Below are 14,196 nucleotides of genomic sequence, written 5' to 3'. Positions count from 1 at the left end.
CATTCATAAATAAAGTTTCCATGAGCCCAATGTAGATGCTTACTTTTCCTTTATCTTACTTCACCTGTAATTAACTAATGTTGGTCCAAGACAACAGATTACGATTTACAATGACAGCCTTGTGTGTGTGTGTGTGTGTGTGTGTGTGTGTGTGTGTGTGTGTGTGTGTGTGTGTGTAAAAAAAAGAAAAATGCTTGGTTTTACCACCGGTTGGCAAGAAGTGATTGGACATTATTAGTCCAGTTATTTTAATAACATGAGCCTTTGATCAACGTGGCAGTAAGGCCTCTTCAGACATTGATAATGATCAATCCACAGGTTAGTTCCACAACTTCATAACTTGCTAGGCCATTTGATTTGGATTGGGTCCACATTTACCATAATCTAATGATAAGTGTTCAGGATAATGGAAGTATCAGAGTGGCATGGGTTGGTTAGCATGCTAATAAAACTCATATGTGTATATTCAAGACACTGGGTTTGATATGGTATTTACAATGGTAGGTTAATGCTATATCCTCCTGAGACCCGGAGAAAAAATAGGTTTGGGATTTGTATTTTTTTGTGGGGGTATAGTGCTTTAAAAAAACATAGTTGCAGCATCCGGGTATCCACTACAGAGGTCATTTCCTCTTATTTAGCTCTTATTTAATGTGAACCAATTATTACACAGTCCTGGCAACTCACTTAACTATTCCTGATATATTTACTTTGAATATCAAACTCACAAAAATGAACATTAATAATGACATACAAAATAATCAATGCTGAAACGTTCAGATGACGTTTGTGAGTGAATTGAAAATGTTCAATTGCTTTCATGAGCTTTTTCTCTCACTGTCCTGAATTTAAGACACTGGTTTAGCTGTCTGGGAATTAAGAACATGTCCAATATCAACATGTCCTTTATTTTGAAGAATCTCATTTCTTCTTGACTTCCTGCCTAAGAACATTTCCAATAACCTTTTGAAGGAATAGCAACTTTGCTTAACTTTCTTCTTTAAGTCTATAGTTAAGGATAAAATGGCATTTAAGAAGAAAAGTCTTCTTAAAAACGTTTTGGGAGTCCGGCCCCAGGAAGATAAAGTTGTCAAGGTCACACCCCCACATATGTGATATGATTGTATGGCCTCAGAGATGTGTATGGCCTCAGATATATGCACAAAGAACTGATGTCCACTAGAGAGTACAAAAATGAATAGCTTTGTCTCAGGAGGATTAAAACATGTGCCTCTGTTCCCTCTCCCTGAGGAGTTGCGTAGTCGTGAGTTCTGGCGTGCCATGCTGGCCGAGCTGCTGGGTTCCCTGGTGTTTGTGAGTGCTGTTCTGGGGGCCTCTGTGCCGGGCCCTGGAGAGGCCTCCACGGGGCCCCTCTACCCAGCCCTGGCTGCAGGCATGGTGGCTGTTGCCCTGGGACACTGTTTTGGAGAGATCAGTGGAGCACAGGTGAACCTGCCTTTCTGGACTTATGGTTGTGTGTCTGTATGCATGTGGTATGTCTCTAACCTTTCTCCACAGAATGACTGTAAATTGATATCTATGATTGATTGTCAATTTGAACTCTATGCCTCTCTATCATGGTGCAGGTGAACCCAGCAGTTACCCTGTCTCTGTTGGCCACGCGGAAGCTGGACCTGGTGAGGGCTCTGGTGTACGTGGGAGCCCAGTGTCTGGGGGCCTCCCTGGGGGCCGGGGCTCTCTACTTCGCCCTGCCCCTCAAAACCACCGCAGACTGCTTCGTTAGCAGGGTCAGTCTGTGTGAAAGGAGCGAGGGGGGGGTCTAAATCTAATCATAGACCTGTACTATTACTCTTATAGATTTTTTGTTTCATTTGGAACTCTGCCCCCCCCCAATTCTAGGTTCCTCTCGAGGTGAACGCGGCCCAGGCTCTAGGGATGGAGCTTCTGTCAACGTTCCAGCTGGTCTTCACTGTGTTCTCCGTGGAGGACCACCGTCGGAGGGAGTACACAGAACCAGGGAACCTGGCCATCGGCTTCTCTCTCAGCGCAGGCGTGCTCATCGGGGTCAGAACTGTTCACGTCTGATTCCTCTTATCTCTAATTTAGTTTAATTGTTTAGCTCATTAGTGTTGTTTTGTGCCGTTTAGTTTAGTGCAGTTTAGTTCAATTTACTTGACTTACTTTACTGTACTATGTTTTCATCATTGGGTGTGTGTGTTGTGTGTTGTGTGTTGTGGTCCTCTTAGGGTCGGTTCTCTGGAGGCAGTATGAACCCGGCACGTTCCCTGGGTCCAGCCATCATCACTGGCTTCTGGGAAAACCACTGGGTAAAACACCTTGAATTGCATACCGAACAAATTCTCTCGCTCTCTCTTGCTCTCTCTCTTACACTCTCTCTCTCTCTTGCTCTCACTCGCTCTCTCTCTCTTACACTCTCTCTCTCTCTCTCTTGCTCTCTCTCGCTCTCTCTTGCTCTCCCCCTCTCTCACTCCCTCCCTTCAGCTCTTTCCCTCTCTTCTATGTCTCCATCAGTCCTGACCAATCTCTCCCCCCTTCCACCCCCCAGGTGTACTGGATTGGACCGGTGCTGGGTGCAGTGCTGGCCGGGGTCTCCCATGAGTTCTTCTTTGCCCCCAGTGCATCGAGGCAGAAGCTGGTTGCGTGTCTGACCTGTAAGGACATAGAGATGGTGGAGGCAACCAGCGTATCCCGGTCCTCCCTGTCCACCGTCACCCAGACCGCCATGAGGGCTAAGCAGGTCAACAAACAGGAGCAGAACTAGAAAGGGACACATCATGCTACACAACAATATATAGTGGGGTCTGAAATGGTTGACACCCTTGATAAAGATGAGCAATAATGACTGTATACAATAAATTATTCAAATAATGAGCTAAAATTGACTTCAGAAGGTTTTCATACCCCTTGACTTATTCCACATTTTACAGACTGAATTAAAAATGGATTCAATAGATGTTTTTCTTACCTATCTACATACAATACACCATAATGACAAATTGAAAACCTGTTTTTAGATTTTTTTTGGGCTAATTTATTGAAAACGAAATACATAAATGTCTTTATTTAAATAAGTATTCACACCTCTTTGCTATGACACTCCAAATTGAGCTCAGGTGCATTCAATTTCCTTTTGATCATCCTTGAGATGTTGCTACAACTTGACTGGAGTCCAACTGTGGTCAATTCAATTGTTTGGACATGGTTTAGAAAGAAACACACCTGTCTATATAAGGTCCCACAGATGGCAGTGCATTTCAGAGCAGAAACTATAAGTCCAAGAAACTGCCAGTAGATCACCGAGATAGAATTGTGACGAGGCGTATATTTGTGGAAGGGTATAAAACCATTTCCATAGTGTTGAAAGTTTCCAAGAGCACCGTGGTCTCCATCGTTGGGAAATTGAAAAAATATGGAACTACCTAGACTCTGACTAGAGCTGGCCGTCTGACCAAACTGAGCAACCGGGCAAGAAGGACCTTGGTCAGGGTGGTGACCAAGAACCCAATGACCACTCTGACAGAACTACAGAGTTCCTTGGCTGAGATGGGAGAAGTCTCTACAGCCCTTCATCAAGTTTGACTTTACGGGAGAGTGGCCAGACAGAAGCTGCTCCTGACAAAAAGGTAAATGACAGCACACAAAAAAAGTTTGCGAAAAGGCAAAAGAATCTGTCGTCTGAAGAGACAATGTTACTCTTTGGCCTGAATGCAAAGCGCTGTGTACGGAGAGAACCAAGCACAGCTCATCACCCTTCTAGCATCATCCCTACCGTGAAGCATGGTGGTGGCAGCATCATGCTACGGGGATGCCTTTCAGCGGCATGAACTGGGGAGACTGGTAAGGATAGAGGGAACAATGAATGAAGCCAAATGCAGGGAAATCCTTAATGAGAACTTGCTTCAGAGTGCAAACGACCTTAGACTGAGGCAACGCTGGAATGGTTTCAGAACAAGAATGTTGAAAGTCCTTGAGTTGCCCGGCCAAAGCCTAGACTTGAATCTTATTGAAAATCTGTGGAAATCTGTTCACCGCCACTCCCCTTCCAATTGAACAAAGCTTGAAAAAGAATAATGGGTGAAAATCCACAAATTGAGATGTGCAGAGCTGATACCAACATACCCAAGCTGTAATCACCGCCAAAGGTGCTTCTACAAAGTATTGACTCAGGGGTGTGGATAGTTATGTAAATTAGATATTTCTGTATTTAATTTTCAATACATTTGCAAAGAATGTGTAAAAACACGTTTTACTCTGTCGTTATGGAGCGTTGTGTGCATATCGGTTAGAAAAAAATATATTTAATCCATTTTGAATTCAGACTGTCACACAACAAAATGTGGAATAAGTCCAGGGGTATGAATACTTTCTGAGGTACACATAAAAAAAAGGGAAAATTATATTATTTATACTAACACAATTGCACAGAGAAAGCGATTTAGTTTAGCAAGTAATATGGTTTTCCCTTTAAAAAGGTAGGGGTCAAAGTTATTGACTCCTCTAAAGACTCTTAGAAATGAAGTACTCAAAAGTTTTGTATTTTGTCCCGTATTCCTACCACGCAATGATTACATCAAGCATGTGACTTTACAAACTTGCTGGATGCATTTGCATTTTGTTTTGGTTGTGTTTAAGATTATTTGTGTCCTTTAGAAATTCATGGGAAATAACGTTTTGTGTCATTTTGGAGTCACTTTTATTGTAAATAAGAAGAGAATATGTTTCCATTCACTTCTACATTAATGTGGATGCTACCATGATCACGGATAATCCTGAATGAATTGTGAATAATGATGAATGATAAAGTTACATAGGGTCAAAGATCATACCCCCAAGACACGCTAACCTCTCACCTTTACCGATAACAGGGGATGTTAGCATTCCTTGTGAGGTATGATCTTTGACCCTATGTAACTTTATCACTCATCATTATTCTACAATTCACCAGAAAGACAAGGCACTCTGGGAAATATGCAAATAACACTTTACACTAAGCAGTGTATTAATTTAACACTGAAAAGTGTGGACCTGTATAGACAGTGGACCAGTGTTTCATTTAACACTGGATAATTTTCTGTGTACATTAGCATAAGATAAATGCGATATTATGAACTGGGTGGTTCGAGCCCTGAATGCTGATTGGCTGACAGTTGTGGTATATCAGACAAACATTTATTTTTACGTTGGTAACCAGTTTATATAATAGCAATTAGGCACCTTGTGGGTTTGTGGTATATGGCCAATATACCACGGCCAAGGACTGTATCCAGGCACTCCACGTGGCGTCGTGCTTATCAACAGCCCTTAGCCGTGGTATAATGGCCATATACCACACACCCCCCCGGCCTTATTGCTTAAATACATATAATATAAATATACATATAATGATGAAGACAACACAGTTATAGTTTCTAATTACATATGAATGTGTAGCCTTCACACTTAGCCAGAACATGTCAAACTGTACATACATTATATATATATTACACAATTTGATCAATATTCAGTGTTATCAGTGATGTTATTCTAATTTACGAAGAAATGTGATGTATAACCCAACAACCACTCAAAGAAATGTCCGTTTTGTAACACAGAATCCTTTTATTTTAGCATTACTCACCCTGTCGTCTGTGAATGCTTTGAAATGCTAAAGAGGCTAGCGTTCTGTACTCGCTAACATAGGCCACCATCTCTGTCCTCTCTTCCTACGGCTCTCTCATCTCAAAGCTCTTGTTATTCTGCTATTCACTGTCAAATCAGTCCTCAGACAAGAGCCCTCTAATGGCCCAGGTCTAAACAGATTGTGGGATCAGCTTTTCACAGACGCGCTCCCTACCCCTTTCTTCAAGATTCTGGGGGTTTGTAATAAGCAATTGTAGGCGGAAAACATTTTGGGGAGATGGTGTACCTTTTTTGAATGTGTTTAGGTTTTTTGTTACCTGAATTGCTATGGATGTCTCGTTGCAAATGGTCAACTTTTTGAATTGTTTTTGTTAACTGTATAAAGCTATGGATGTTTAAGAATTAAAAGCTGGGCAATCGTTATTGAAACCATAATGATATTTCTTTGCACACACACAAGAGTTGCGCAAGCACACAGACACTCTCACTCAAAATGTGTGCGCGCAGACATCGTCTAACATGCACACTTCATACGAATGCACCTTCAGTTTCTAACACACACGGATCTGCTTTCTAATCTACAGCACATACACATACACTCTCACTCGCCATAACAAACAATAGGAAATAACTGCCTTGTGCCGCCAGCATTTTGCATTGTGTGTGTTTTTAGAGAGTTGAAATGCTGAGCTCAGCGTTCTCCATTTAAAGCCCACTCTGCCCAGTGATGCCTCTGGACTGGTCAGCTCGATGCTCCAGTGTTGGAGCCCAATAACCCCTGTTTTCCCCTGTCCCCCGCTCCTGTCCTGCCCTGCCCTCCCCCTCCCCCTTTCCCCAGCCCCATTCAGAGACTTTTCAGGGCTTTGGCTGCTAGCGGGCCACCCTGCCTCTCCCCCCTCCTGCCTGGCACACACCCTCATAAACAATACAAACCTCTGCCTAATCAATTCTCCACTGAACATCCCAGCACCTCCTAGAGAGAGGGAGAGCCAGGAAGAGCGAGTGAGAGAGAGAGAGAGAAAACAGCTACATCTGTCTAAAATGTACCTGACTGTTTTGGAAGGGCTGATATTTATAGTTTCCACTCGTTTTGTTCGCTTTTTAAACGTATTTGTTTCCAACCACTTTGCAGCAGTAGTCAACGTTTCTATGTTCATATGCATGCCTCTGTCCTGTGCTCTGGGTGTCAAATGTCAAGTTCATTGCCTCTAAGAAGTACCCTATTATTGTACATTATACGCAGACATTTAAGGTCCCAATGTCGTGCTCCCAACCCCAATGTTAAGCTCATAGCCCCTAAGTATTTCTTATAACTACTAACGTATGGTTATTACCTCTGTTAACAACGCCGTTTGGATTTGAGGTCAGTGACTTAAATGCACTGCTTTGTGTGAGTGCATTCACCACCACACAGTAGACGTTATAGACCAGACTGAAATACAGACACGACACTAATTTACAGCTGATCTTGTCGACTATTCATTTGTTTTCCCTTCCCCTTCTGTGCACAACACGCGTTTCCTGGCATCTTATCAGTTATGAGTGATGGCGATGAACACATTTCTAACATCCAAGCAGCTCTGCTGTTCACATGCGGCGTACATGCTCGATGCTAAGACAACGGTTTCACATGGTCAGGCATTTCAGTCTACATGTTAATTCCGCACACTGTTGGCATTAGCCCCCCCATGGATCACTGTATTATCTGTGTGTGTGTCCGTTCTCCGCCATCAGCACTAGTCCCCATGGTTATCATGGTTATAACATGTCAACAGACGATGTACTGTACCACTATGTCAACTAGACAAACTCCCCTCATCACTTCTGTGGGGTTGATGTCCATAACTAGTTCTTATACTCACCCAGTCACTTGCTCTCTCTTGATTCCCTCCTCCCTCATGTCACTCTCACTATTTCTTCTTCCTCTCTTACTCTCTCACCCCCCTCCCTTCTCTCCTCACAATCACCCTCTCCCCTGATACTCCCCCTTCTCTTCCCGCTCTGTCTATTGTGGGGGGCGACAGCGGGGTTAAGTTTGTTTGATTTCGGGCCGTCCTGTATGTCCCCCCCCCCTGCCCCTGGCCCAGAGGGGGGGATTATGGCGTCACTCGGGGCCCCTGGGGGGGTGTTATAAAGCCCCCGGCGGGCCCTCTCCCCTCCGTCAGAGAGGCTAAAACGTCCACAGGACACTCCGTCTATCCCTGTCTCTATTCTAGAACCACTCCTCTGGCATCAATGCACACCTCTCGACAACTATTCTGAGACACACTCTCCCCCCCACACACACACACAGCCATATGTCTCTACGACAGGCGGCTAGTGGAGGCAAGCAAAGCTGAGTTGATGTTTGACTGCCTGCGCGCCGACTCCAGATCGCTCGTAGATCAGAAACAGATCTGTCGGTGGATTCCTCTGTCGACTTTTTCAACTGTTTGTCTTCCAACCGATTGGCTCAGTGAGACAACGTTTAGGTCAGCCCAGCTAGCTGACTGCCAAAGGGAAATCACTCTTTTTTTTTTTTGCATCTGAAACAGTGCAAAAAGATCACTTAGACTTTTAAAAGGTACAAGCTTTTTCCAGATTCACCCCAACAACTTTTTTCCCAAGAACATTTTCCGTTCCGAGGAGCGTCCAGTGAACGGCCAGCATGTGGGAGTTCCGGTCCATGGCGTTTTGGCGGGCGGTCTTCGCTGAGTTCTTCGGTACCATGTTCTTTGTGTTTTTGGCATAGGCGCTGCGCTGCGCTGGACCACTGGGCCTCACCACATCCTGCACGTAGCTCTGTGCTTCGGCTTGGCGGCTGCCACCATCATCCAGTCCATCGGCCACATCAGCGGCGGCCACATTAACCCGGCCGTCACCTTCGCCTATCTGGTAGGCTCCCAGATGTCCCTGTTCCGCGCTTTTTTCTACTGGGCTGCCCAATTTCTGGGGGCCGTGGCCGGGGCCGCCGTGCTCTATGGGGTCACCCCAAAAAACATGAGGGGCAACATGGCTCTCAACATGGTAAGACACCACTCACCCACATCTTAAAATGCACTGGGCCTATTCCCTTTATTCCCTTCATGGTGCACTGCAAAATACCTGCACTATATAGGGAATAGGGTGCCATTTTGGACCCTTGTCAGCTCAAATAAGCAAAAAAATATTATATATACATATATCAACAACAGTCAACAATGTTGATATGGTTTGATAATTGTTTGGTTTCGGTACGGTAGACTTCTTGAATGTAATTGGGGATTTAGAAAGGGTAGAGATGAACAGGGATTAGGGAATCATCACGGAACCTTCTGGTAACTACAGTTGCTACTGTACAATGAGCACAATCCAAGCAATCAGTGTTATGTAAAACTGAGGCTATAGCGGTGAGGCCACTGAAAGCATTGTTTAAAAAAAAAAGGGTTTTAAACCGTTTGGGTTGATTTGTGTTACATCTTTGATTGAGTCATTCCTGACATGTCCTGTTTACAAACCAATATGTACTTTATTAGAAAGAGGACGGACTTATTTTACAAAATGACTTGTCCACAAAGGACCTCAAGTCTAATGCATATTTTTCTCCTCTGGCCATCTACAGCTGCAGCCTGGCATCAGCCTGGGCATGGGCACCACAGTGGAGGTGTTTCTGACCATGCAGCTGGTGATTTGTATCTTTGCCGTGACGGATGAGAGGAGGAACGGACGCATGGGCTCTGCTGCCCTGTCCATCGGCTTCGCTGTCACAGTCGGACACCTCATGGGGGTGAGCAACACACACAGACACAGACACACACACACACACACACGGATAGGGGAACACACACGTGATCACCAAAAGGTACTCATAGTGGAATACACACACACAAAAACGCCATTGTGTACAACAGAACCGCGTATTTCATTCTGAACGCCCGGTTGTCCTTCTCTGCTGTAGATGTACTACACTGGTGCTGGAATGAACCCTGCTAGATCTTTCGCCCCTGCTGTGCTCTTCAGGAACTTTGTCAACCACTGGGTGAGAAACGCACAGTCATACACCATAATGCAGCATCTGAAATATTTGTATAATAGATCAAATCATCCACCATGTCAATGGTTGATTCTATGGTCTTATGGTATTTAAGAGTATAGTTAATAGCAAAACTACATCAGCGACAACAATACAAGTCGCTCGTGCCATATCTTCATGCTAACCTTGTGTGTTGTGTTGTGTTGTGTCAGGTGTACTGGGTGGGCCCCATGATAGGAGGTGCTATGGGCGCTCTTCTGTACGATTTCATGCTGTTTCCCCGCATGCGCGGTCTTTCTGAGCGCCTGGCCACACTGAAGGGCAGCCGACCCCCCGAGACGGAGACCCAGCAGGACGCCCGCGGGGAGCCCATCGAGCTCAAGACACAAGCCCTATAAGCCTGTCCCTATCTGGGGACGGGGATGAGGGACAGGCCCTGTGTCGACCAACCCCCGTGCTACCCCCCAACTCGTCAACACACACACACACTCACATTGAGACACACTAACTTAACACACAGACACACACACTCACATTGAGACACACTGACTAAACATGCAGACACACACACTCACATTGAGACACACTGACTAAACATGCAGACACACACACTCACATTGAGACACACTGACTAAACACACAGACACACACACTCACATTGAGACACACTGACTAAACACGCAGATTCAGACGTGTATTTATACACAAACTGTACACACACATACACAGACAGGTTCACAACCTTCAACCTCAATATGCAACGAGACTTCTCTCCCTCCAACCTCACTCTGTGTACTGAATTGGACATTGTGTTTGATAGAGGCGAACAGGGAGGGCCTGCTCCAACCCCCCCCCTCCTCCTCCTCCTCAGCCGCACCAGGTCTTCCCTTCACACATCCACATAGACACAAGGACCAGACCTGTCACAACAGAAGCATGTGGGTGAGGTGTAGGTGGGCACCCACTGGGCACAGACGTCAATTCCCACATTGGTTCCACGTCATTTCATTGAAATGACGTGGAAACAACGTTGATTCAACCAGTGTTTGCCCAGTGGGGATGTAGGTATGGGTGGGGTAAGAGGTAAGGGCATGGGTGGGCTTTGGGCAGGTAAGGGTATAGGATAGAGGGTAGGGGTGTAGATGGGGTAAAGGGGTTGGGGTGAGGATAGAGGGGCAACAGGTTTTTAGTCGGATAGGGTTGTGTTAGATCAGTGAAGATGGACATGCTTTTTCCTTATGCATCTGAATTATCGCTCTCAATTTTTTTCCAGTTGTTTTCTGCACTTCAGACACCAAGACGTGGATGTATGATACCATTCCATTTTTACCAGGGTTTCATTTTTCAAATCACTTCAATTTATCTCTGTGTGCATGCGCGTGTGTGTGTGCGTGCGTGTGTGCGTGAGTGTGGGTGCTTCTACAGTATGTGTGTGTGCGTGTGTGCATGCGTGCGTGAGTGTGGGTGCTTCTACAGTATGTGTGTGTGAGAGTGTGTGAGTGAGAGTGAGTGCGTGTGTGCCTGTTTGTGCGTGAGTGTTTTTGCCAGTGAGTGTGTGTCCGTATGTGAATTCGTGTTTAATCGATTTCGCAGAAACAGTACTTTTCATTTTGTTTTCTTTTCATGACCACTCTCCTGTTTGTATCATGATTATCTTTCATTACGTTATCAATTTTTAAGACATATAACTTATCCTCCCCTCACTGTGGTATTTGCTATGATATTCATTTTTACACAAACCATCTGCTTTTTTGTTCAGAAAAAAAAAATAGAATTTTAAAGGAAATGTTGTTTCCCAAACCGGACTGATTCCTTTCACGACAGAATGGCTGCGTAAGCTTTTCATGAAGTCTCATTTTATGATTTGATCTTTAATGTCAGCATAAGGCAGTTTAAACCATATTTAAATGAAAATAAACCAAAAAAACTTGATACAAAATGTGTGTCATCGTGTTTTGTTAACTCCATTATACCAGTATGGCATTTAATGCCCTGTGTTGCGTTGGCTTGCAGTAAGTGGGAATGACCACAAGATGATGCTCCCCACATGTTTCTGGCTCCCCTTCCCCCCAATTTGAGAAAGTTGAAAACAACCAAAAACGTGTTTAACCTCGTCTGACCTTGATGTTCATTAGAACTCCACCGACCTGCTGTTGCGTGGTTGAACCAAGAACTATATGTGACCACTTGGTTAAAGCGAAACCGTTCTGCCAAGCACACCCATACCAGAGTGGCGGCCGCAAAGCCCAAGCCGATCTGGAAGTTGCTGTAGCCCTGCTTGGGATATTTAGCCTATATTGGCTATTGGGTGAGACGCAGGGCCCGTTCTAGCTTGATAGGCCATATCAGGGTGGGAAAATGGACCTGTAAATTGGGCCGAGTTGAAGTTAGTAATGCATGACAAGGTACAAATCTGTAGTTCTGCCCGTCTCAGGCAGTTAAACCCACTGTTCCTAGGCCGTCATTGTAAATAAGAAGTTGTTCTTAACTGACTTGCCTAGTTAAATAAAGGTAAAAATGAATAAATAAATAAAAAATAATGTAGGTTCTAGCTTATTGAGACGCACGAATGCATTGCACCAAAAGCTTGATTTTGACGGCTGTTTTATAACGAATTTCCTGCAATTCTATGTAGTAACGATTTACGTTCACCACCTGGTCAATTTATTTGATGATTAGATCTATGCAAATAAATGAGATGAATGAATAGTTCACACCTCTGTTTTCTTTTATTCTGTAACAGGGTATATTGTAACCATGTGCTATTGTAACCAGCTTACGTTTAGAAGCACTCAAATCATTGAAAATAACACTCATAAAGATATGCTGCCTATACACCTTAATAGTCCAACTCATCACGTATTATTATTACAAATGGAAGATGATCACTTCGCGCCACGGCGCTCGTTTAGTCAAGTTATATCAAAGCTGTGTTCATTTTTTAAATCTTATTTTTCTTTCCTTAATTCTGTCCCCCCCCCCCCCGTCTCTCCCTGTGTTCTATGACCTCACTAGTCACAGACATCGATTCAATGTCATTTCCTTGAAAGGACGTGGGAAACCACGTTGATTCAACCAGTGTGTGCCCTGTGGGAAGGAGCTAACTATAAACATGTCCAGACCATTATGAGAATACAACAATAGCAACATAGTTTCCCCCATGGGGGACAGAGAGGAGTGAGCGATTGTTTTTAGCGCCTGCCGGCTTCAGCTTCTCTGTGTCCCTCGAGTGTTTCTCTGGATCTGAAAGAGTGCATTTGTTCGATGCTGTACCAACCAGGGCACCATCAGTAGGTGCATCTTGTTATTCTGAACTGGCTTCCTCTCTGTCTCCTCTCGGTATTCAGCACTGATCAAAAACAGATGGTGTGTGTTTATTTTAGCCAGTTTCTGTGTCCCAATAAGTCTGTATGTGTGTGTGATGATGACTAAGTATGGCCATGAGACTATTCCAGTTGACTTTGTTCCAGCTCTCACCAGCCTCCGGTGTTTGAGCAATACTGTCTGTGTGCTGGAGTATGGAGGGTTAAGGCTGTAGGTGTTTCCCACATCGATAAGACAGCGTTTTACCCCAGATACAACATAATTCTTTTCTGGTTGAATAAAGGGAAGAATCGAAGGAGTTGGTGTAGAAATGAAGTCTGGGTGTAATCCAAGTGTATGTCTTTCTTCACTTTGAATATTTTCTCGAAATGTTTTCTTCAAAACTGATACTCCCACCACCACCACACACACACTCAACACAGATGTCCAGCACAGATGGTAATGGTAAGCCACCCAAACACTCCAGACCTCCAGTGTCCACACACGAGCAAAAACATCATCTGTGAATTAACCAGAGCATGTAGACCAACAACGTAATGCACCCGTCATGACATCTTGGTTTTCAAAAAAAAAATAAAAAAATCGACATTTTGTTTCATTACAAATTATTTTTATTATGCATATTTTCTTGTGGTTGTATGGCTTCATCATACATGTGAATAAGGTGGTTATGTCGACAGAGACTCCTGTTGCAGCTCTGTACCCTAAACTGCAGCCGGCCCAGAGACAATGGCACAACGCTGACTCTCACAATGGGGACTGACACTGAAGCTAACAAAAACACATTCATACACTGGCACACTCACGCGTACTCACTGCCTCACACACACAGACAACTACTGAATCACCCCCCCCCCTTCCCTGATAGACAACTAATTGTATCGTTATAACATCACGTTACTATTCCAATACCAAATAGTACAGCCTACATTCGCCTGTATTGTTCTCTGCATCTGCTCATGTTAAAAAATACTGAGATAGTCAGTTACCCCAGCTGCTGCAGGTCTCTAATGATGATGAATATGGAAATAGATACTTTACTCAAATCTGCTTTGACGTGAATATCTTAGGGTAACAATTATATAAAAAGCATATGCTACAGTGTTGTCTACCTTATACATATTCATCCCATACTCCATTAGAATAATAATAATGGCATATTCAGTGAAATTGTGATTATCTCAATCTGCAATAATTTACTCACAAATATGGAGGGCATGGAAAATGGGACTAGAGCAGAGACGACAAGAGAGTGCATAAACATTTTCCACTGGAGGTAT

General features: G+C 44.1%; 1 protein-coding gene and 1 pseudogene across 1 annotated transcript; both read left to right on the top strand.

The window, feature by feature from the left end:
• Positions 1 to 647: 647 nt before the first annotated feature.
• LOC124031724 (aquaporin-4) lies at positions 648 to 6,018 on the top strand. The gene is made up of 5 exons (XM_046343327.1): positions 648 to 1,446; positions 1,587 to 1,748; positions 1,861 to 2,025; positions 2,208 to 2,288; positions 2,528 to 6,018. The coding sequence occupies exons 1-5, from the start codon at positions 1,195 to 1,197 to the stop codon at positions 2,741 to 2,743; spliced, it is 876 nt and encodes a 291-aa protein (XP_046199283.1). The 5' UTR covers positions 648 to 1,194; the 3' UTR covers positions 2,744 to 6,018.
• A 1,734-nt stretch (positions 6,019 to 7,752) lies between these two features.
• On the top strand, positions 7,753 to 11,531 carry LOC124031725 (annotated as a pseudogene).
• Positions 11,532 to 14,196: the final 2,665 nt, after the last annotated feature.

The sequence above is a fragment of the Oncorhynchus gorbuscha genome, linkage group LG03, assembly GCF_021184085.1.
Source record: "Oncorhynchus gorbuscha isolate QuinsamMale2020 ecotype Even-year linkage group LG03, OgorEven_v1.0, whole genome shotgun sequence".
NCBI lineage: Eukaryota > Metazoa > Chordata > Actinopteri > Salmoniformes > Salmonidae > Oncorhynchus > Oncorhynchus gorbuscha.
Note: the sequence above shows the minus strand (reverse complement) of the source record. Positions and strands in the feature narration are given on the sequence as shown.

Coding starts and splice junctions, on each gene's coding strand:
- LOC124031724 (XM_046343327.1), top strand. CDS start 1,195: ATGAATAGCTTTGTCTCAGGAGGATTAAAACATGTGCCTCTGTTCCCT. Junction 1,749..1,860: donor CAGACTGCTTCGTTAGCAGG/GTCAGTCTGTGT, acceptor CCCCAATTCTAG/GTTCCTCTCGAGGTGAACGC. Junction 2,026..2,207: donor GCGCAGGCGTGCTCATCGGG/GTCAGAACTGTT, acceptor TGGTCCTCTTAG/GGTCGGTTCTCTGGAGGCAG.